At 51.4% G+C, this 23778-nt stretch overlaps 1 protein-coding gene across 6 annotated transcripts in view; it reads left to right on the top strand.

Moving 5' to 3' along the window:
* STIM1 (stromal interaction molecule 1) overlaps positions 1 to 23778 on the top strand; it is a 56744-nt gene that overhangs the window by 6000 nt on the left and 26966 nt on the right. For 4 of the 6 annotated variants that reach the window (XM_087895664.1, XM_087895662.1, XM_060682683.2 and 1 more), the window contains exon 2: positions 18559 to 18689. In XM_087895664.1, the coding sequence (XP_087751790.1) occupies positions 18559 to 18689 (131 nt within the window). Of the gene's footprint in view, positions 1 to 635; positions 986 to 18558; positions 18690 to 23778 lie in introns of those variants that run through there. The other 2 variants (XM_087895665.1, XM_087895663.1) reach the window with 2 other exon arrangements.

Raw genomic sequence — 23778 nt, 5'->3', positions numbered from 1 at the left:
GAACTCTGAGGTGCTCGAGGTCTCTGGGCCTGCGTTTCATTACCTAACTAGGTAGCGTTTGTCAGGGCCACACAGGTGGAGGTGGAGGACAATGAGGTCCTTGGTGCTCCTTGAGCTTCGTAGGTTTTTTGCAGATGTTTCATGAGCCAACTAGGGAGCCCCATCAGCGCTAGGGATGGATGGGGTTTGTGGGGAGGAGGACAAAGAAGGGGAGGAGGAGGAGAGGAAGGAAGGAGGACTATGGGGTCTTTGGTGATCTCTAAGCTTGGTGGTTTTCTTGCAGGCGTTTCATTACAACGATGTTGCCCAGCTTGGAAATGAAAGGTCTGCAAGGCTCACCAGGCTGAGAGAGCACCTGGGACCCCACAGGATCGAGGGTTAGGGTTAGGGTTAGGGATGGTCCTTCTGGTGAGATACGGTAGTAGGCGGTTCCCCTCGGCTGTCGGTCTCGCAGAGTTTTCATTATCCAAGTAGGTGACCTCAGCGTTGCTGGAAGGGTTGATTCCCGGCATGTTTATCAGCCAGCAGGTGCTGGTGGGACTCTCTCCAAAGAATGCTGAAAAGCAGCCCCCGCCCAGCAAAGGGATGGACTCCTATTTATGCCTCTGAGGAGGGCGGGAGAGACGTATGCGTGCGTGTTTATAGGTAAGGGCCTCAAGTTACTACTTGTAGGCAATGGCGCTCCTCAGGTTACTTCTGTTTTCCTAGAGAAGCCAGAAAGGGGACCGAAAAAGCAATAAAACAGGGAAGGAAACCTCTCCCATAAATCAAGAGGAAGTGGCTGTTTAGGAAATGTTGGACTCAATTGTGGTCATAAGCCAAGGACTATCCTGCATATCTCACAAGGTGGCTTCCAGCTAGGAATAAGGTGGCTAATAAAAGGATGAAAGCATTACCTTGGTCACCAAGTGAAAACCCTCCAAGAAAGAAGACACCATCAAGCCAGAACAACAGTTGGTGCCGCTGTTCCTTCTGATCTCCCCGGGTAATGATTTTCTTTATATATATATATATGTGTGTGTGTGAAAGAAAATAAGAAAAAAAAAAGTGGGGAAAAGGAGAGGCTAAAATTTTGGCTTCTGCCTTCCTTTCCCTCCAGTAATTGCCATCTGACACTTTCTCCTCCTTCCTTAACCTCTTCAGTTCCCAAATCCATAAATCAGCCCCTCCGTCTTTTCTTCTTTCAACCAAAAGTCCATATAAGGCTCCCAGCCTTTCAAAAGATTCCTTTATCATTTTTCCCCTGACCTTCTGGGAGATAGTTTTCTAGCACCAAAATGATGTATTTATTACTCCCAGCCTTCTGTTTCAGAAAATATATATAGACAGAGATATGAATGAAAATGCGATGTGCTTCCTGGCCGTTTCCCCCAAGGCGGAGAAGGCGGTGGGGGGGCCAGGACTGGGTGGGAGGAAGAGACCCCGGGAGGCATCTCTGCCAGCAGGGACCACTGAGGGAGGATTGCACCAGGGTGGAGATGGCTCTTCTCTTCCCATGGGGTCCCCGTGTTCGTCCCGTGAGGCAGATGCCCACCAAGAGAAGAGAACGTTGGTAGCTTAGGGCTGAACTGTGGGGGCCTTGCTTCTCCCTGATCTGGGTTCTTTGCTTGCAGACGTTTCATGACCCATCTAGGTAACATCATCAGTGCTGGAAAAGAGTGGCGTTTGAGGAGTGGAGGAGGAGGAGGAGGAGTACTGTGGGGCCCTTGCTTCTTTCTAAGGAAGATAATTGGTGCTAGAAGGAACTTGGGCTTGCATACTGGAGAGGGGGGGGAAGGAGGACGACTGTGGGTCCCTGGTATTTGTTTCTTTGTTTAGAAAATTTATGTTGTCTGAGCTTTTTTGCAGACGTTTCATGACCCAAGTAGGTAATATCATCATTGCTTGCAGGGAGGAGGAGGAGGAGGAGGACTGTGGGGGTCCTTGGGACTCTCTGAGCTGGGTGGTTTCCTTGCAGACGTTTCATGGCCCAACTAAGGAACAGCATCAGTGCTAGAAGGGAGGGGGGTTTGCTCTCTGTTTCCAGACAAGTGGCTTGCCCTGTCAGTGTTGGTGGGAGTGTTTTGTTAAAAAAGGATGGTTTTTTTTCTTTGCCATCTGCTGTTTTTGCTTCATATCTTGTGGATGTTGTCTTCCATAACTGCCACTGCTGGTCAGCCGCTGAGGGCAGTTGAGAGGAAGAGGAGGAGGAGGAGGCGGCGTTTCTGGGTCATTTCTGCTGCTTGGTTGGTTTTGGGAGTGGGGCGGATGATTCCCCACAGAGCAGGCCCCCTGCCCCCCCCCCCCCCCCCCAAGCCTCCCAGGGACCCTGACGTGAGTCAGGCCTAAACTCTGTCCCTGATAGCATCTCTGGTTCTGCCCAGATGGTACGGTACGTTCTGTGTAAAAAGCAGCACTGCCTGTTAAAACAATCCCCGAATTGTCCCGGCTGTCAATCTGTCTTGGGCAGAGGGAGGAAAAACGAAGGGGAGGGAAAGGGATGATCATGGCTAATCGTGAGAAAGAAGGGGAAATGTTTTTAGGAAGAAGCCAACTTCCACTGAATGATCAAGAGGGGATTTTTTATAAGTCTTGGGTGAAGAAGAAGGCGGTGAGCCACACTTTGGGAATCTGGGAGTCCCGAAGGCTGAGCAATTGTCCTCTTCCAAAATGTTGTGTTGCAGCCTGTGCGACAGCAGCAGCAGCCCTTGGACTTAGACGCTGCTTCACGGCGCTTTTACAGCCCTCTCGGAGTCAGCCGACGTGGCCCCCAACAATCTGGCTCCTCATTTGATTCTCCTGAGTCAACCTGGAGCCCATCAGGATTGAACTGCCCAACTGCTGGCAGTCGGCACTCAGTATAAAGCCCTCAACTTACAACCACAATTGAGCCCAAAATTTCTGTTAAGTGAATTTTGCCTCATTTTATGACCTTTCTTGCCACGGTTGTTAAGTGCAGTTGATAACACGGTTGTTAAGTGAATCTGGCTTCCCTGTTGATTTTGCTCGTCAGAAGGTCGCCAAAGGGACACTGCAACCGTCATAAATACGAGTCAGCTGCCAAGCACCTGAGTTCTGATCAGGGGGATGGTCGCTAAAGGACTACCTGTACTATTGTCCCTCTATTTGTACCAAGTAAGGAAGAGACACTGTTGTGGTCCTCCTGCCCGCCGCTTCATCCCTGGAGGCCTTCAAGAAGAGGCTGGATGGCCGCTTGTCTGAAATGGTTGAGGGTCTCCTGCTCGAGCAGGGGGTTGGACTAGAAGACCTCCGAGGTCCCTTCCAGCTCTACTCTTGGAAGCAAGTAAGGCCGAGCCCTGCTGACCGTTGGCTCAGAGCCAACCATGGTTTAGGCCAGGTGGTCTGGGAATCCGACATCAGGGAAGGACCCGGCTGCGGAAAGCTGCCCCCGATTAGCACCTCTCTCTCTGCTGGCTTGGCCATTCTCGGATTATGAGGCTGGTTTGGTTCCAGGCTGCTGCTGCATTTTCGCCCCTCTTTAGCCTCTTTGTGGTCAGCCTCCACATTCCTCCAGTGGCTGGCCATTACCCTCTCTACCGGTTGGATATCTTAGTGGCGATAGCAGAAGGTTTAATCCCCTTGGAGAGGGTTGTTTCTGAAAAGCCCTGCTGGGCTTCGTCTTTCTCTGCTCATAAATCACCCCGGGAGAACGGAAGGGCTGACCCCGGTCGGTCCCCGCAGGAGGCACCAGGCAGGGCCAGTTGGGAATGCTGGGAAGAGGGGCTGGCCGGAACTGGGGCCGGCTGGATTAAGGCATTTCCAACTGCGCGATTGCCAGGCGCTGTGAAAGAACGGCATGCAAATGACACACACACACAAACACACACACATATACACACACAGAGGGAGAGGTTCTTGCTCCAGTAAAAGTCTTCAGAAGAACCGGTGTCTATCCGGTCAGGGCAGACGTCATCGGCTGGAAAGAGATGATGCAGTTGTGATTCTTCACTGGCAGGTGAAGGAGGCAGGGATGGCGGTCGGCCAGAGCTGTTGCCAGGAAGGAGGGTGTCTGCTGAGCTACTCACCAAGGGCACCCACCCTGCCTTATGGCCTGGTGAGCCAAAGAGGGAGGCCGTTGCTGGGCCACGTGGTTGAAGACGCAGCCACAGGGAGGGAGAGCTTCATAGAACATAGAATAAGACAGTTGGAAGGGACCTTGGAGGTCTTCTAGTCCAACCCTCTGCTTGAGCAGGATAGGCCTATACCATCCAGGTCAAATGCATGTCCAGCCTCTTCTTGAAAACCTCCAATGATGGACTACCCACAATTTTTGGCGACAAGCCGGCCCACAGAATAAGACAGTTGGAAGGGACCTTGGAGGTCTTCTAGTCCAACCCCCCAGCTCAAGCAGGAGACTCGATACCATTCCAGAGAAATGATTGTCCAGTCTCTTCTTGAAAACTTCCAGTGATGGAGCACCCACAATTTCTGGAGGCAACTTCTGTTCCACTGGTTAATTGTCCTCACTGTCAGGAAGTTTCTCCTTAATTCCAGGTTGCTTCTCTCCTTGCTTAGTTTCCATCCGTGGCTTCTTGTCCTGCCTTATTCAGGTGCTTTGGAGAAGAGGGAGACCCTTCCCCCCTCTTTGTGGCAGCCCCTCAGATATTTGACCCCCGGTCCTTCTCTAGGCTAGACATCCCTAGTTCCCTCAATCGTTGTCTTCTTCTTCTTCCTAATTATTAATTCCTAATAATGCTCCACGGCCCATAAGTCCCCCCTTCTGGAACCTTCTCTCTTCAAGTGACAGCATCCAGCCGGGTGTTTGGAGAGCCATTCGCTGCAAGGCGGTTGGTTGGTTGTGTGAGCCTGGCATCCAGCACCCGGGCGCATCGAGAACAGAGTTGGGCCGAGCTGAAGGAAGAAGCTGTTGAACTGGCCAGAGATGCTCCATCCTCCGGGTCATGGTTGCCCCAAAGGTGCTTTTTCCAAAAGGCAACTAGACTTTCCCGGGTTTTTTCCTTGAAAACATCTCACTTCTCGTCCAGGAAGCTTCTCCAGTTGAGCTGGTCGTTGGGGATTTTCTCTGCCTGGGCCCCAAGGAAGAGGGGTGGCTTCCGTTTTGCTTCCCTGGAGGGAGGCTCTTGGCCGGGCTGGCTTCCCCGGCTCCTCTGCCCTCTTCCTCGATGGCACGGACTCCCCCCTGGCCTCTCGGGCAGCCTGCAACGTTGGAAGATTCTCTGCAGTGTCCAAGTCAGGAAAATGTTTTTACCTTTTGGGCAGGAGAGGAAAAGGTTGATCCTTTGTCTTGGCTAGTCCCTGGCTCCGGGACCAAAGGCTGCCTGACTGCCAGTGGCCGTGGCCGTGGCTGTGGCCGTGGCCGTGCCAGGCTGGAGCTGCTGTTGCTTCGTGGAGTGCTGGAAAGTCAATGCAGAGACGTTTCCCTGCTCAGACCATCCGGGCTTCTTGGGGTCCCTGCAGGGAACATGTTTAATGTTCCTTTTCATTAACTTTCAAACTGTCTTTTAATTCATCCTTGGCTTTTAAATTTTATATTATGGCTTTATGGTTTGATATTTTATCTGTATGATGCCCAAAGTCCCTCTGTGAAGGAGATATGAGACGATTTTAAAACTAGATAGAGATAGATGAGAGAGAGAAAGAGGGAGGGAGGGAGAGATGGGTATAGATGGATATAGGAGATGATGGGTAGATATTAGAGAGAGTGTTTAGATAGATAGACAGACAGATATGCACAGGTGGGTGGATGGATGGATGAGAGATAGAGAGATAGAAAGAAAAAGAGCTGAATAGATACCTAGGTAAAAATGAGAGAGATACAGATAGATACATAGATATAGATAGGGAAAGAGAGAGAGAAATTAAAAAAAGGTTAAATAGATATGAAAGAGAGATACATAAAGGGGGATAGAGAAAGAGAAACAAAGGAATAAATAAGGTAGAGAAAAACAGACACAGAGATGAGCTCTAGGGAGAGATGAGAGGGAGAAAGAGAGAAAGAGAAACAGGTATAATAGATACAGTAGATAGCTAAAGAAAAGAAAAAGATAGACGAATAAATAGTACCCCAATGTTCTCTGTTAGAAACTCTGCTGGACCTTTCTGCTTTGTCATTCCCACGGAAGAGAACGGATGACTATTGTTAGGAATATATTAGAATATATGCTAATCCAGGAAATGAGCCCTCTTGTCTGGGGCAGCCCTTTCCCTTCAGTCTTGGGCAGGAACCGGTTGTGTTTCCATCCCGACGGAGCAGCGAATAACATTGGCAAGGAAATGGGCTCTTTGAGGCAGGAAGCCTTTCCCGGAGGGAGGATGCTCAGCCAGCCAGAGGCCTCTGGATCTCTGCTCCCCTCCCAGTGGGGAAGCTTGGAGGGGTCCCACTGCTCCTTTGGTGGGTCTGCTGCCCATTGGAAGGAATGCAGTCTCGGGTGCCTTGTGCCAGGAGGAGTCCATCCAGCCTCACTCTTTTTAATTATAGTTTCCATAAATTAGGAGCCAGCAACTAGGATGATTAAGGGCCTGGAGATTAAAACATAGGAAGAACAGTTGCTGGAATTGGGGATGTCTGGTTTAATGAAAAAGAAGCACCAGGGTGACCTAATAGCAATATTCCAACATTTGAGGGGCTGCCCCAAGGAAGAGGGGCTCAACTTATTTTCCAAAGCACCTGAAGGCAGGATGAGAAGCAACAGGTGGAAACTCATCCAGGAGAGAAGCAACCTGGAATTAAGGAGAAAGTTCCTAACAGTGAGAACAATTAGCCAGTGGAACTGCTTGCCACCAGAAACTGTGGAAGCTTCATCACAGGAGGTCTTCAAGAAGAGACTGGACAGTCACTTGTCTAGAATGGTATAGATTATCTTGCTTTGCAGGGAGTTGGATTAGATGATCTCTGAGGTCCCTTCCAGCTGCATTCTGATTGATTGGTTAGCATGGTTAGCATGGGCATTGGTCAAGGACCTGAATATTGAAATCTGAAAAATTGTAAGAAATAACAGGTAAAACAAGCTTTCTCAAGCTCAGCTACGTTAGATGGGTAGACTTCAACTCCCAGAATTCCCCAACTAGCATTTCTGGCTGGGGAATTCTGGGAGTTGAAGCCCATTCTTATAGTTACTGAGATTGAGGAGCATGGGGCCACAGAAGTCTTTGTAGGCCCAGCATGAGGAGAAGACTATGACCCTCCACCATTGAGGCTCGAGAGTCTAGTTACCTCCTTGGCCCAGCTGGTAGCTTTTAATAGATCTGGTCGGCGCCTTCTCCTGCACAAATTTGTCTAAATCCTTGGGAAATCATTTATGTTCCCTGGTGGGAGGATTTTTGATCTCTCTTGGCCGCTCAGCTCAGTCTTGGGCATTTGTGTCGGGATGGCCTAAGGATCCCTGACCTCAGTAGGGCTTGGACCAGAAGACCTCAAGCCCAAGGACTCTACGGCTCTTTAAGTACAGGACATCCTTGGGAGAAATTTCCTGGCGGTGGGAACAGTCAAGCAGTGGAAGGGCTTGCCTTCAGAAGCTGTGGGTGCTCCATCACTGGAGGTTTTTAAGAAGAGACTAGACAGCCATTTGACCAGGATGATATAAGGTCTCCTGCTTGAGTAGGGGGTTGGACTAGATGTCCTCCAAGGCCCCTTCCAACTCTTGTTAATTCTGTTATTCTGATTCGAGTATTAGGTGGACCATAGAGATGTCTCCTTATAGCTGGGGGTGGGGGGACGGGGGGACGGACATGGTCTGAACCAGAGTCCTGTGGGGGCAGAGCTTGAATGCGGAAGAATTATTTTTCCCTTTCCGAATCTGCTGGAGGCCTCCCTGGTTCCCTCGGCTTCCACAGCAACACTCTGGCTGTGCCAAGTACTGTTCAGCAGGGACTGATGGTGGGGCCGATAATCCCCAGGCCGGAGTGGAGCTGCTGCCAGAGCATTGAAGGGCGAAGCCAGGAGGAGGCCAGCCGGGCCCTGGGCGGCAATTCCTGGATCTAATACAACAGAAGAAGAGGGGAGGAGGAGGGAGGAGGAGGAGGAGGAGAAAAAGGAAGAGAGGAACAGGAGGAGGAATAGAAGAAGAGGGGAGGAGGAAAAGGAGGAGGAGGAGAGAAGAAAAAGCAGGAAGAAGAAGAGGCAGAGAAGAGGAAAAGGAGGGGGAGAAAGGAAGAGAAAGAAAAAGGGAAGGAAGGAGGAGGAAGAGGAGGAAGAAGAGGAAAAGGAGGAAAAAGGAAGGAGGAGAAGAGGAAGAGGAGAAGGAACAGAAAAGAGGAAGAGGAGGAAGGAGGAGAAGGTTAGCTGAGAAAGAGAAGGAAGAGGAGGAAGGAGAAGAATTATTTTATATGTGTGTGTGTGTGGAGAGGGTATATTGTGTTTGTATATATAGAGAGAGACGAAATTTTATACAACAGTTTTAGAGCAGGGTAACCCCCTGTCCCTGGGATCATCCATATATACAGTATATATAATGGGTGCACGTTAAGTGCCCTGTTCATGAGTCCTGAGTCCCACCAGGTTTCCCATCATCCACTGACTGACGGGGGCCACATGTTTATCTTCCCTTCGTAGCCAAAGGGGCTGCTGGGATCCCCTCAGTCTCCATGCGCAGAAAGAGGCCCCGGAGGCCCCCAAATATTGCAGCCTCTCCCAAAGTCCAATCGGTGTGTCTGTCTGGATGGCTTCCTCCCAGAAGACGAGCGCTTTAAGCCGTGGCACAAAATGCGCCTGTGGAGAAAGCAGGATTCTGGTTCCGTCTCCAGCAAAGAGACCAGTTTCCTGTTTCTGGGCAAACATGGCGAGGTCCGATATAGTTCTGGTTGAATAATTCAAGAGCTGTGGACATTTTCGATGCTGATCTTAAGACAGTTCCCCACTACAGGCAGTCCTTGGCTTATGACCGCAATCGAGCCCAAAGTTTATGTGGCCAAGCGAGAGGGTTGTTAAGTGAATTTTGCCCCATTTCCCGACCTTTCTTGCCACCGTTGTTCAATGAATCACTGCAGTTGCTAAATTAGTCACAGGGTTGTTAAGTGAATCTGGCTTCCCCTTGGATTGTTGCTGGTCAGAAGGCGGCCGAAGGGGATGGCCTCTTGATCCCAGGAGCAAAGTCTGGGTTTTCCTCCCTGTTTCCTGCTCTTTTTTTTTTTTTTTTTGCTTTAATTTAGATGCCGCCCTTCTCCGGAGACTCAGGGCGTCTTACAATACATTAAGCAATAGCCTTCATACTTTTTTGTATATGCTTTCACCTGCCTTCCCCTGTCCCCGTCAGCCAAGAACAAAGACTTCTTGGTTTCCACCTGCTCAGAAATGGGGCGGGATCAGCCCCGGCTGCCCTGATGGGATGAAGGCTTGTAAAGGACATTCTGGCGGACTCTGCCCCCTTGCCACGCTCCCTTATCTAGGGTGCCTCCTTCCTGCCTTCGAAAGGGATTTTGGCCCAGTTCCCAAGAGGGTTTTCCCAGGACAGAAGCTACGATCCAGGCTGGGGAATTCTGGGAGTTGAAGTCCGCCAGGCTTAAAGTTGCCAAGGTTGGAGACCCCTCCTCTTGACACCCCCCTCTTCTTACTGCTTCATCTGTGGCCGTGACGGATGGAAGGGTGGGTGGGGGAGACCCTCTTGCCAGGAAAAAGACCCCAGCCCTCAGCCAGGACAGTTGCAGGCGGAGCGACTGGAATGGGCTCATCCCGGTGTCTGCATTACTGGTTGCTGGGAGACCAGATAAACTCACCCAACATTAAAGAAAGCCTCTGGCCCACATCAGCCATGCCTCGTGAAGGGCTACCCCGCCTTCTCACCCTCCCCGTTTGGACCAACCAATCAATGACTCAGTCAATCAGAATAGAGCTGGAAGGGGCCTCGGAGGCCTTCTAGACCAACCCCCTGTTCAAGCAGGAGACCCTATTATTTCAGACAGGTGGCTGTCCAGTCTCTTCTTAAAAACCTCCAGTGAGGGAGCAGCCATAACTTCTGGAGGCAAGCAGTTCCACTGGTTAATTCTTCTTCAGACAAATGGTTGTCCAGTCCCTTCTTGAAAACCTCGAGTGATGGATGAATTTCTGGCAGTTTTCCTCCGGGGATCCCAGGAGCTCAAAATCCACTTGCCGACTTCTTAATCCTGCCCTTCCTGTGCCCATCCTTGCTCTGTGTCTCTGACGCGGTGGCCGAAAGGACGTCGGGAGAGTTTTTGTGCACAGAGACACTGCCAGGATTTTTTTTGGGGGGGGGGTGTAGCAGTTAAAAGCCAGGAGACGGTTCTCTTCTCGACTATATTTCTCCGCTAGGATGCTTTTTCTCTGGAAAGGGCGTCTCTTCCCCACCTGTTTGTCTTGGACCAGCCGTCAGGAAGAGCTCCTGTGGTTTTGGTGCTGCAGATGAATTTCCTGGAATTAAGTGCGGAGATTGTGCAGGAAGCTGCAGGAAGCAAGCACCCCAGCAGCTCTACTGCGGTTAGAGCGAAGAGGTAGCCGGTCCTTCCTCGCGGCCGTGGGCCCACCCTGTCCCTCCTGGCTGCCACCCCCCCCAGGGAATGCGGCTCACCAGAGGTTCCCTGCCCGGGTGGGGGCAGAAGAAGCCCCGGGATGTTGTTGTTCTCCTTTGCTGTGTTTCTAGGCTGCCTTGGCGCTGTTGCCACTCCCCGCACGGGGCACAGTCCAAACAGAGGCTGGGGCTTGTGGGCCTAGAGGAGGCCTGTCACCCCCATCCTGAGGCCACCTAGGTCATTGTCCTCATGCCTCTGCTTTCGGCCCAGGGCTGGGAGACGGGCAGGGGTCACGGGCGATGAGGTTGGGGGTCTGGGGAGAAGGCCGTGGCAAGTGGGCGGAGAATGGATAGGAATATTTTAGGAATATTGTTTGTAACATGCCCAGACTGACTGAGAGGGAGTGGGGGGCCATATAAATCTGATGGATATAGACAGACAGACAGACAGACAGACAGACAGACATGGGTGGATACATGGATGGATGGACGGATGGGTAGGTAGGTAGACAAATGGATGGATGGATGGGGAGAGAGAGAGAGTCAGTTTTTTCTTGATTTCACTCCAACCCTTCTTGGTTTCTCAAACCCAGATGCCCAGGTCCGATCAGAGGAACTGGATGCACTCCGTCCTTCCGGTATATCGGAATAGTAGCCGGGTGATTCCGGAGCCAGAAGTTAATCGGACACATCTGGAGGGAGCCTGTTTGGGGATGTTTATAGCTGCCAGAGTCAGAGGCCTCCCGTTTCTCACCAGGTTCCTTCAGGGCTGCCTGGGAATCTGCAAGTTGGGCTATTCTGGAGGATGCCCAGGCAGGGATATTCAGAGCCCCCCAGCCGGGAAGGTGGAGGAGCAGGGAGGAGGAGGTGGGGAGGTCTCAGCCCAGGGCTGCCCCAAACTGACCCCACCCACCTTATCTCTCCTAGAGGAGCCGGTCCTGAGAACGGAGCCCAGGGCGTCCATCTGCAATACAAGAATAGCAGAGCTGGGGGCAGTCGGGGGGCTGGGCCTGGCCCCACAAATGGCATCTCTGCTCTGCCACCAGAAGGCTGGCACTGGGCCGGGCAGGGGCAATTGTCCCCGGAAGCAAATCAATGGCTGGCGAAGCACCCAACAGCCTGGCTGTCACTCCTGCCATTTAGCAGGAACGGTTGAAGGCGACCAATAAAAGAGAATATTTGCAGCTCGGGGTGGAACTGGGGGGTCCTTGGGGGTCTCTGAGCTTGGTTGTTTGCTTGCAGACGTTTCATGGCCCAACTAGGGAACACCATCAGTGCTGAAGGCAGAGGGGCTTGCTCTCTATTTATATGCAGACCGGGTGCCCTGGCAGTGCAGGCAGGGCCAGAAGGAGGGGCAATGGTTTGGAAGACCCACTGGGTGCAGAACTGGTTTCTTGGTTTCCGGTCTCAAACCAGGATCTGCCAGCCCAGCCTGTGGCAGCCTTTCTCCTTGACCAGGGGCTGCGGCCATTTGCCTCCGTGGAGGCCACTTGGCCTGAGGTGCGTCCGTGGCAGAGGCCGGGCGTTGGGCGTTGTGGCGGCTGGTGTGATTCCCGAGGCGAAGGGGGGCGTTGGGGAGACTCCGCTCACGCCCAGCGCCTGGAGGAGGCTGCACATTTTTATCCCCAGCGCCTTTCTGCCTGTGTCAAGAGGGCCGCATAGTTTTGTGTTGGGCTATTAATAGACTTCTATAAACCTCCCAACAAATACAGACCTATAAATAAGAGAAAACAGAGTTTCTGGCCAGATTTCGCCCAGTTGGTGCCGCTGCTGAGGAGACGCAGCTCCTGGGATGAGCTTTGAACTTGGCTTGTGGGGTGAAGAGGCCTGGAGGCCAGGAGGGGCTGAACCACAGAACCTGGCCCACCGAGGAGGATGTCACAGGTTGGCCTAGTGGTTAGGGCCGTGGGGTAGAAACCAGGAGATGGAGAGTTCTAGTCCCACCTTAGCCGTGAAAGCAATCTGGGTGACTTTGGTCCAGTCATACTCAGTCCAACCCAGCCACTGGGAAAGCAAGCAGATAACGTGAAATTTGCAAAATCCCAACAACCCGGATGGATCAGAGCCGGTTCCTGACCAGGCTGGGCTGCTGATGGGCAGAAAGCCTGAAGGGTCCTTTTTGATTCTCCTGCTGCTGGGACCCCCAATACGAAGAAGGAAGGACCCCCCCCCCTTTTTTTTTTTTAAATGAGCGGTCAGCCAGTGTGAGTGAGTGAGCCGGGAGTCGGCCCAGCCTTGGGGAAAGGTTCAAGCACTTTGCAGCTATCCCAGGAATGCAGCTCCATAAAGTTTGGGGCTGGACCGTGTTTCTCTTAGCGCCGCCCCCCCCTTTCCCTGCTTGCCAAAATATGAAGCAGCGGAGACGCCGGTCTGTTTGTCCTCCAGTGGCGCTCATGTCCGGCCTCATCGCGGACAGCTTTGGGGAAAAAAAATCACAATTTTCAGGCTCCCTATTCTTGGCGGCTCTCTTCTTCCCTCCTCGCGGTGTCTGTAACTTGAGGGTCCTCGACTTACAACTGTCTATTTAGGGACCATTACAAGGGGACTGAAAAAAAAGTGACTTTTGCCTGTCCTCGCACTTGCGACCGTTCCTCGCATTTACGATGGCTGCTGCATCCCCACGGGTCGCGTGATTTCTATCATTTCAAACTGATCTAACTAGCAAATCCCAGAGGTACAACTTCATCTTTTTTTTCCTGTCCAGGTTTCCAGGTAGGAACAAAACTAGATATATTCTTTTCTCCGATTAAGCCGGTTAATTTGGCCATCTCTGCCAGCTCCATCAGCTCTTAATGGGTGAATTTCTGCTCTTCGTTGTCTTCAAAATGGCTTGAGCGCTTCATGCTTTCGAATTCCGTCATAGGCTGTGCATGCTAGGAGGTGTTGACTCACCAAAGGTTTTTTTTTTCAATTACTTTTTTCCCCCTGCTGTGACTCCCCACCCACGCCTTCCACGTGAAGTTGCAAAAGTGCATTGTACACCGATCCAGTCACTCTGTAAGGTTTTCCAATCGCCCTCTCTGACGCTCTCACCGTTAAGAACAGGGGGCTCCGAGCTTCTGTCCCAAATCTGCTTTTTCAAAAGGCAACTGGATTGTTTTTCCTTGAAGATATTTCGCTTCTCATCCAAGAAGCTTCTTCAGTTCTGATTGAATGGTGGAGGATTTATATTCCATGCAGTCCATGGTCGTCAGCACTCTCTCTGAGAATTGTTGAGGCCACGTGGAGGTCTATCTGTGCCCTCGGGGTCACCTGAATAGTGCAAATGGGTGTGGAACCTTCTTGGATAAACCTCCAAGCAGCCTCAGTGACTTTCAGAAAGAGGAATATGAATCCTTCCACCATTCAGTCAGAACTGAAGAAGCTTCTTGGATGAGAAACGAATTGTGCGGAATCAGATTGGCTTACTATGTTACTGAAAGGATGGGGGGGACACAGATTATTATATATCTTGGAATCAGTGGTATAATTGGATGTCAAATCGAGCTATAAATAGAGATATCGGATAAGGATGTCAATTGGTATATGTAATAGATTTTTGTACGTTACCCTATATATGTAATGGGACAAGTTTATTTCCTTCTCGCGTTGTGATGTAGACCGCTATAGATTTAATGTTTGTTGGATGTTTAAGATAAAATTTAAAAAAAGTAAAAAAAAAAACCAGTGGGTTGGACTAGAAGACCTCCGAGGTCCCTTCCAACTGTTATTCTGTTACCCATAACATAAATAGGAGTCCAGAGTCCACTGGAAATAGGCGGCCAATAAATTTAAATAAATAACATTAGCAAGAATAACAATTATGTAAAGTAAACAAATGATAAAGTAGCTTCAGTTAGAGATAAAACATGCAAATAGGAACTGAGGGTGTCAATGCGTACGCTAAGGCCTGCCCATCAGACTCCAGTTTTTAATAACTTCGGAAAAGTCAATATTGACCGGGTGGGCATCCTTCCCGGGGGAGGCGTGAGGGGTGGGAGCTATTCCAAAGGGTGGGTAGCCCAGCGGGAAGCCGGCCGTCTCTTCAGAGGAGTGGGAAACTTAACGGGCAGGGTGGGACATTCGGGTTGGGGGGCTGAGGCTGCTTGGGGGTGGTTGTCTGTCAAGTGTGGTGGGAGGCAGTCGGGGGTCCCAGGAGGGGGAGGATCCTCTCCCCACAGGGCAAAGAGACAGCGGAGCTCGGAGGCCTGGCGGGCAGGAAGAGAGCAAGGAGGGAGCCTCCCTAGCACTTCACAGGGTAGACAGCTAGTCCTCCACATACAACAGTTTGTTTAGTGACTGCTTAAAATTCCAACAGCACTGAAAAAACTGACTTATGACACTTAACGACCGTTGCAGCATCCCTGGGGTCACGTGATCCAAATTCGGGCGCTTGGCAGCTGACTCATAGTTATGATGGTCGCACCCTCCCGGGGTCACGTGATTCCCCTTTTGCGACCTTCTGGCAAGCCAAGTCAACCGGGGCAAGAGAGGTCGTAAAATGGGGCAAAACTCACTTAAGGAATGTCACATTTAGCAAACAGAAACTTGGGGCTCCATTGTGTCGAGGATTAACTGCCACTGGTTTAAATAAACAAAGAGAGGAGGAGGAGGAGGAGGAAGAGGAGGGCAAGCAAGCAGGAGCCGTTCTAGGTTAGGAGGGGAAGCTGTTCAGTGAGGAAGGGATCGGCTGGGGGGAAATTGGACCCTTCATGTGTGCGTGTGACATCTCGCTTCTGTGTAGCTTTTATCAATCAGCCAGAACGGAGAGGTCTTCTGGTCCAACCTCCACCTCAAGCAGGAAACCCCTGGACCATTTCAGACAAACCAGCTAACCCAGGAGAGAGGCAACCTGGAACTAAGGAGAAATTTCCTGACTTGTTCTCACAACACTGGAAGTTTTTAAGAAGAGGTTGGACAACCCTTTGTCTGAAGTGGGCTAGCGTTTCCCGCCTAAGCAGGGGGTTGGACTAGACTAGAAGACCTCCAAGGTCCCTTCCAGCTCTGTTTTTCTATTCTATTTTAAATGGGTTGTCCGATCTCTTCTGGAAAACCTCCAGGGATGAAGCCCTCGCAGCTTCTGGAGTCCAGCCATTCCGCTGGGGACTTGTCGGGACATTCCTCCTTAGTTGCAGGTGGCTTCTCTCCTGCATTAACTTCCATCCGTTGCTTCTTCTCCTGCCTTCAGGGGCTCTGGAGAATAACTTGACTCCCTCTTCTCTGTGGCAGCCCTTCAAATATTGGAAGACCCCCAGTCCTTCTTTTCATTAAGCTAGACATACCCCATTCCTGCAAGCCTTCTTCCTATGTTTTAACCGTCATCTGCAAAAACACCTCACTCTCCTGTGCAAATCAGTGGGAAGGCACGCTACCTGTTAACGCCCGCAGTTGGGGAGAGCCAGGTTGGATTGTTTGAGTCATACGCTTGCCAGAAGAACGGTGCTGGGGAAAATAACCGCAAAGTAGGAATTTTGGTGTTTGAAGTGTGGTTGTGCCCACCATTCGGCCTCTTTCTTTCTTTCTTTCTCGGCCTCTCTTCCTTCTCCAGATGGTTCCCGCAGAGCCGTTTAGCCAGTCGGGGCACTTGAGGCTTTCCAGGGAAGTGGCCTGCCTTTGTGCCCCTTCCTGCTAACGCAAAGGAGAACGCCTGGCTTTGCTCCAGCGCTTTCTGACGTTGGCATGGTGCACGCTGGGTGAGGCTGGCATTTTCCCTGTAGGAGAGACAGCAAGGCAGCCTTGTGCCTGCTTTGGCTGGCCTCAAGTCAGTCGGACTTTCCCACCCGGCCTCTTCTGTCACCCCTACCAGCCCAGCCTCCTGTGGCCTTCATAAAACAGCTCAGAGGGTGGGCTCAGGGAGGGGGCTCTGATGCTGCCTGGACCAGCCGGACGTATTTATGGGCACGGACTGCAAATTTGCCCGTTGGATTCATTGAGATGTTGATCCTTCGTTGTTTCTCTGCTTCGCCTCCAGAGTGGCATTTTTAACTTGGCATCTTTAAGAGCGCAGAATCCCAGGGCTGGAAGGGAACCTGAAGGTCTTCTGGGCAACCCTCTGCTCAAGGCAGGAGACCTCATTCCATCCCAGCCAGATGGTTCTCCTCTTGTCTCTTTTTTAAAAACTTCTAGTGTTGTGGAGCGCCACAACTTTCTGGAGGCAAGAAGTTCCACCGGTTAATTGTCCTCACTGTTAGGAAGTTTCTCCTCAATTCCAGGTTGCTTCTCTCCTGGATGAGTTTCCATCCGTTGCTTCTTGTCCTGCCTTATTCAGGTGCTTTGGAGAAGAGGGGGACCCTCTCCCCCTCTTCTTTGTGGCAAGCCCTCAGATACTGGAAGACTGCTGTTGTGTCACCCCTGGTCCTTCCCTTCATTAGACTCGACCTACCCAATTCCTGCAACCGTTCTTCATAGGGTTTATCCTCCAGACCAGAGTTCCCCAATGTTTCTGGCTTCGCGGACCAGTGGGGGTGGGGGAGAGGGGGATGTTTCTGCAAGAGTGGCCAGCAAGCGTGCATGTGTGCAGCTCTATTTGTGTCACTGGCTTGCACATGCGCCTGCAGCTCACTTAAGTGGAGTACATGCGTGGTAACCCACTGCTCACGCAAGTGAGGATGCGTATGGGTGTACATGCTCACCGGCAGTTTCCGCAGCCCTGTTGCACAGCCCTCGCAGCCCACACATTGGGGACCCCTGCCCCAGACCCTTTACAGGAAGGCACTAAAAAGCGACTTATGACCATTGCAGCATCCCCACCGTCACGTGATCAAAATTCAGACCCTTGGCAACTTACGACCGTCGCAGTTCCCCAGGGTCACTCGATCCCGTTTTGCGACCTTCTGACCAGCAGAGTCAATGGGGAAGCCGGATTCACTTAACAACCGTGGCGAGAAAGGTCGTACAAATGGGGCAAACCTCACTTAACCACTGTTTCGCTTAGCAACCTAGACTTTGGGCTCAGTTGTGGTCATAAGTGGAGGACTATCTGCGTATGGCAAGGCCAAGCATGGCATGCCTCACGCTAACTAAGCAGGCTGCAGAAGTGACGGTGGGAGAATTGTACTTTCAGACTTGCCAGGAGCGAGTTTCAGTTTGACAGAGCCTGGCAAACCGAGTCCTCCGGTGGCCCCCGAGGGCATCCAGTTGCGAGCGGCTTCTGCCGTTTCTTTCGGGAGAATCAGCCGCCTGCAGCTGCCCTGGCCGCGCTTCCTCCCCCTGCTCCTCCGAGCGTGCCCAGGGTGACTCAGCCAGCTGAGCCCGTCTTCCGCTGGCACCTGTGCGGGCAGGAGGTGGGCGGCATTCGTAGCCTCTGACTCATCCGGGCGCTTTTGGCTTTGCACATTCGGCTGGCAGAGCTCGGCTTGCTCTCGGCCCGGCCCTGGGTGGCTGAGCTGTGGGGCGCGGAGGGGAGGGGGGGGCATTGCAGCGGTCCAGGTTGAAGCCCTGCCAGCCGGCAGTGTGTGTGTGTGTGTCTGTTTGAGTTGCAGGGGGTCCTGAGAAAATGTGGGTCTGAAACCCGAGAGGAGGGAGGCCCCTCCAGGCAGCCACTGGGCTGGGAAGGGGTCCCGGAAAAGACCCTCTCTTGATTTAAGTGCAGGAAGTCCTCGGCTTACGACCACAATTGAGCCCAAAATTTCTGTTGTTAAGTAAGACATTTGTTAAGTGTTTTGCCACATTTAACGACCTTTCTGGCCACAGTTCTTAAGCGAATCACTGCAGTTGATAAGTTAGTAAGTTACAAAGGCACTGAAAAAAGTGACTTATAACCATTTTCACATTTCCCATGGTCACATGATCAGAATTCGGACGCTTGGCAACTGACATGACTGATTATGACAGTCGTCGTGTCCTGGGGTCATGTGATCCCCTGTGGTGACCTCCTGACCAGCAAAGTCAAGGGGGGGGGAAGCCTGATTCACTTAAGGACCATGTGACTAACTTAACAACTGCAGTGATTTGCTTAACAAACGTGGCAAGAAAGGTTGCAAAATGGGGCCAAACTCCCTTAACAACTGTCTCACTTAGCAACATATATTTTGGTCTCAATTGTGGTTGTAACTTGAGGACTACCTGTGCAAATAAAATATTATTAAAAATACATCTGGGGGTCCCCTCACCTTTCCTGGGTGTTTCTAACTATCCCCCTCTCCCCTCCCCCCCGCAGAGTTCTGCCGCATCGACCAGCCCCTGTGCCACAATGAGGACGAGCAGCTTAGCTTTGAAGCCGTGCGCAACATCCACAAGCAGATGGACGACGATGCGAACGGCAACGTGGACGTGGAGGAGAGCGATGAGGTGAGGGATCCTCTGGGCTCTGGCAGCCTCTGGGCTGCATCCCCTTCCCCACTTGCTTCAGGTGATCCAGGCTAGACGGATGGGGGCGTGTGCTCAGCGGAAGCTGGCAAACAGAATCTGGAACAAGGGAGCAGGCCTTCCCCCTTAGGCACACGCCTTGATGGACACTTCACCACCCACCCCCATCAACACTATCCCCCCCACCCCACCCCCACTACGTTCTAAGCCAGATCTCCTCCCTTCCCCCCCAGTCTGATCAGCCATCAACAGCCTCCGTCCATCCGTGGAAGGGAAGAGAGTGGACCTCCCTGGCTCCAGGCCCACCTGGAAACAGGACAGAATGTAGGGCAAAACAGAACAGAACAAACAATGAAAAATAGAATAGAGTAGAGTAGAATAGAACAGAGAATAGTATAGAATTACAAATAGAATAGAATTACAAATAGAATTACAAATGGAATAGGAGAAAAGAGAGGAGAATAGAATATAATTACAAAGAGAAGAGAAGAGAAGAGAAAAGAGAAGAGAAGAGAAGAGAAGAGAACAATAGAGTAGAGTAGAGTATAGAGTAGAGTAGAGTAGAATACAGAATGAATAGAGAATAGAATTAGAATTCTTTATTGGCCAAGTATAATTGGACACACAAGGAATTTGTGCAGAAGCTCACAGTGTACATATAAAGAGCAAGTAATAGGTCATAGAGCATAAATCATAGTTACAATCATCAGAAGTTACAAACAACAACTGATAAATCATAAAATACCAATAGGAGGAGGATAGTAGGAAAGATGGGGAATGAGATGGTGCTGTGGGAATGAAGCCTTCGGCAGAGTGATGACACAGAGGAAAAACCTCTTATGTCTGGTGGTTTTGGCATGCAGGGCCGTATAGCGGGGTCCCGAGGGGAGAAGCTGAAACAGTTTACATCCAGGACGTGAGGGGTCTGCAGATATTTTCTCAGCCCTCTTTCTGGATCATTCATTGTACAGATCCTTCATGGAAGGGAGGCTGGTTGCCATTTTTTCCCCCTGCAGGCCTAATTATCCGTTGAAGTCTGTGCCTGCCCTGTTTGGTTGCAGTGCCAAACCAGACAGTTATTGAGTTTTATGGATTCTTTCTGATTTCAGAATCTTGGAAATGGCGATCCTGGGGTATCTCTGCATACCCAGCTTGCCATTCCCAGCCGGGGCTGGCCTGCTCTGGTCTTCCACATGGAAAATGTTGACCTCTCTAAGCCGCCGGACAATCCTCTTCCGCCCGGCCACCTGCTGCATTCCCTCTCAGGAAGGGGCAATTCAGCGGCTCTTTCCATCCCTTGCAGGGGAGAGCAGGGAAGCAGCGTGGAAAAACCACGCTCCCTCTTGAACTCTCGAGGACCAGTCGATTCACTTGAGAAGAGCCAAAGTCCTTCATAAAATACCAAATGCCACATTTGTTCAATATCGTTTCTCAGCCTGTTTACATCTTTAGAAAGTGTTCTTGTGCAGAATCATGCTAACTTACATAAAAGCATGAAAACCAAGTTTCATACATCAACATCATTTCCTATACTGGAAGTTTCCAAGAAGAGATTGGAAGGCCATTTGTCTGAAATGGCATAGGTTTTCCTGCTTGAGCAGAAGGTTGGACTAGATGACCTCCAAGGTCCCTTCCAACTCTGTTATTCCGTTATACAATCTTAGGGATATTCCTTCCAGCCTTTCCTCACTTTCATTTCATCCCAAGTTGCTTTTTCATTGCTTTTCATTTTAATATATTTCACCCTACTGGAAATTCTGTGTTTATCCTTCTTCACCAGGGGTGAAATCCAGCAGGTTCTGACAGGTTCTGGAAAACTGGTAGCGGAAATTTTGAGTAGTTCAGAGAACTGGCAAATGGCACCTCTGGCTGGCCCCAGAGTGGGGAGGGAATGGAGATTTTGCAGTATCCTTCCCCTGCCACGCCCACCAAGCCACACCACATCCACCAAGCCACGCCCACAGAACTGGTAGTAAAAAAAATTGGATTTCACCACTGCTCTTCACCCATTTCTAAAAGAAAGGTTACTTCCATCAAAGTTGCTCTTCTTTTGCAAGGAAGACAAAACAAGGCAACCCAGAGCAGCATTTTTCAACCCTGGCAACTTTAAGATGGGCGGGGTTTAGTTCCCAGCATGGCTGTCTGGGGAATTCTGGGAGTTGAAGTCCACACGTCTTAAAGTTGCCAAGGTTGAGAGAGATTGACACAGAGGATCCCATCTATTCGGCATTGGACAGTTTGAAGTGCTGGGTCCAGTGCTGAAGGCTTCACATAGGTGAAAAGAAGTAGGATATCAATCGTAAAGAATATTTGTAGCTCAGGGCTGAACTGTAAGGGTCCTTAGTGCTCTCTGAGCTGTGGTTCTCTTGCAGACGTTTCATGACCCAACTAGGGAATATCATCAGTGCTGGAAGGGAGTGGAGTTTGCAGAGTAGAGAAAGGAGAAGAGAAGGAGGAGGAGGAAGAGGAAGAGGAGGAGGACTATGAGCTCCTTGCGGCTCTTTGAACTTGGCTATTTTCTTGCAAACATTTCATGACCCAACTAGGGAACGTCATTGATGGTAGAGCGGATAAATGCTTGTGGGTCTGGAAAGAAGAGGAGAAGGACCCTTGGAAGGGCATTGCAGAGCAGGGGGTCGAGCGCTGCAGAGAGCGCAGGGCCTCGGAGAATGGCCCCACACTCCGTAAGAGCAGCTCGGCTCAGCAAAGGAGCTTTGGATTTCGTTTTTGCAGGATGTGACGAAACTCTCGGTTGGCGGCCATCAATCCGGGATGCTTTCATTTTGAATCAAGCAGGGAGACACGTTGGCTGAAATGGACTCTCCCAACTCCGGAGTCTATATTTAGGTTGAGCTCTCTTTGCTGAAAGCTTGGCTGAGGGCCGGGAGAGCAATTTCCAGTCCTGTTCCTCCCAGGTGCGTCAGCAGAGCGGCTGCTGCCTTTAAACCTGCCCTTCCGGTTCTGCCTTCTGGCCTGGCAGGGCATCGCATGGCAACAAGCCCTTGCCTGCTGGAGCCTGTGTTTTCCCCCCTGCGTGCATGTTTTTCCCACCCCCTCCTCGAGTGGCTGGAGGGCAGTTTCCCAGGGGAATGGCCTTATCTAGCTTGCACTTGATTTACGCTCCGCCTTCTGCTCCAGAGAAGGAGCTGGGGCTCTCCGAGGCAGAGAGGGTCTTTTAGGGGTGTCTCCTGGGTAGAATAAGATCGAGGCCCTTAAGAAGAGACTGGACAGCCATTTCGTCCAAAAGCGTAGAGGGTCTCCTACTTGAGTGGGAGTCGTGTGTGTGTGTGGGGTGTGTGGACTTCTTGGATGAGAAGTGAAACTTTTGCAAAAGAAACAAAAACCCAAGAAAAGCCCAGTTGTCTTTTGGAAAAAAGGACTTTGGGGGGCAACCGTGACCTGGACGACTCAGTCTCTCCTTAGAGGTTCAAAACGAGCCCACCAGCCGGCTGGCAGGAAGGACTCCCTCACCCATGGTGCACAGAGCTTTCTCAGTGGGAGGAAAGAAGCCCGGCAGGACGGGGTTAATTCCACCCTGCTGGGGCTTGAATGGCAGGTGTGGGGGGGGGGTGAGGGCAGGTGGCTGCCCCCAACAGAGACAAGGACGAAGGCAGGAAGGAAGGAAGGAGAAGAAGAAGCCTGCCCGGCCTTCAGGGCCCTGCTGGTTGTCCAGGGAAGAGTGGCCATAGCAGGTCGCTGACCGTTTCTCCCTGCACCAGGATGAGAGCTGAGAATTTGTGGCTGGAGAGAGGCCAGCCCTCCTTCCTTGTCAGGCTGCCCCTCCTCCCTCCCGGCGGCTCTTGTGTGGGCCGATGACAGGTGCTTGTTTGCGTCCAGTCCCGGCTCTCCTGATTCCGGAAGTCCTCCCCATCACGGCCATGACTGGCCTTGGAGCTCAGCCTGGAACCAAATGCCCCGTGGTGGCCGGGGACTCTCCCAGGCTGGCTCCAGAACGTCTCCAGATCCTCTCTTGGGGCAGGAGCCGCTTCTGATCACGGTCCAGAAAAAAGAGCCGTGAGGGATCCGGATGGAGGTCTGGGCTCTCTGGTCCCCTTCTCCAGCAGGGCTGGGCCAGGGAGGCTGGGGCTTGAGAGGGGTCCCACAGGGCACACAGCAGAGGGAGGAAAAAGAAGACAAAACACCCCCTTTCTAGAATTTGTAGAAGCTCCTTTTTTTATGGATGTCTAAGAGGAAGGTGACTCCGAGGAGAAGACAGAATGTCCATCATGTGGGGTTCTTGGTGCTCTCTGAGCTTATTGCTAGCTGCCTTCTTCCTCCTCCTCCTCCCTGCAAACCCCTCCCCCCTTCTAGCAGTAATGATGCTCCTAGCTGGCTCAAGGAGCATCTGCAAGAAAACCACCAAGCTCAGAGAGCACCAAGGACCCCACAGTCCTCCCCCTCCTCTCCCCAACCCCCCCTCCCTTCTAGCACTGATGATGTTCCCTAGATGGACCGTGAAACAGCCAAGCTCAGAGAGCCCACAGTTCAGCCCTCAGTTGCACATGTTCCCTTCTGTTCATGCCCTTCGTGTTTGATGGCTTCTCAAGAAATGTGGCAAGAAACACCAGCCGTTTATAGATTTTAAGAAGTAGGACTGGCCAATTGAGATGATCCCGCACCACTGCAGAAGCACATGGCAGTCTCAAAGGGGGTTGGCCTTCCTCCCTCCCTCCCTTCTTTCCTTCCCCTTCTTCCTTCCTCTTCTTCCTTCCTTCCTCCCTTCCTTCCCCTTCTTCCTTTCCATTTTTCTTCCTCCTTCCTTCCTTCCTCCCTCCCTCCCTCCCTCCCTTCCCCTTCTTCCTTCCTTCCTTCCTTTCCATTTTTCCTCCCTCCCTCCCTTCCATCCATCCATCCATCCATCAGCAATGAAAGGCCTTTCCTACCCATGGCTCTGTGTGCGTGTGTGTGCGTGCACGTCACTCACGCGAAGTTGATGGGCTCCTCAGCTGCCGTCTTAATATAGTCCTCAGGACGGCTTCCAAGATCCAATTTGAGCCTCTCTCCAAATCCTCTCCTCCAAGATCGGTTTTCTCCTGTCCGTCACGTCGTTAAGGAGACCCGTTAACATTCA

Source organism: Pantherophis guttatus, chromosome 5 (genome assembly GCF_059756535.1).
Source record: "Pantherophis guttatus breed Tessera chromosome 5, ASM5975653v1, whole genome shotgun sequence".
Taxonomy (NCBI): Eukaryota; Metazoa; Chordata; class Lepidosauria; order Squamata; family Colubridae; genus Pantherophis; species Pantherophis guttatus.
This window is presented reverse-complemented; position numbering and strand designations above follow the sequence as displayed.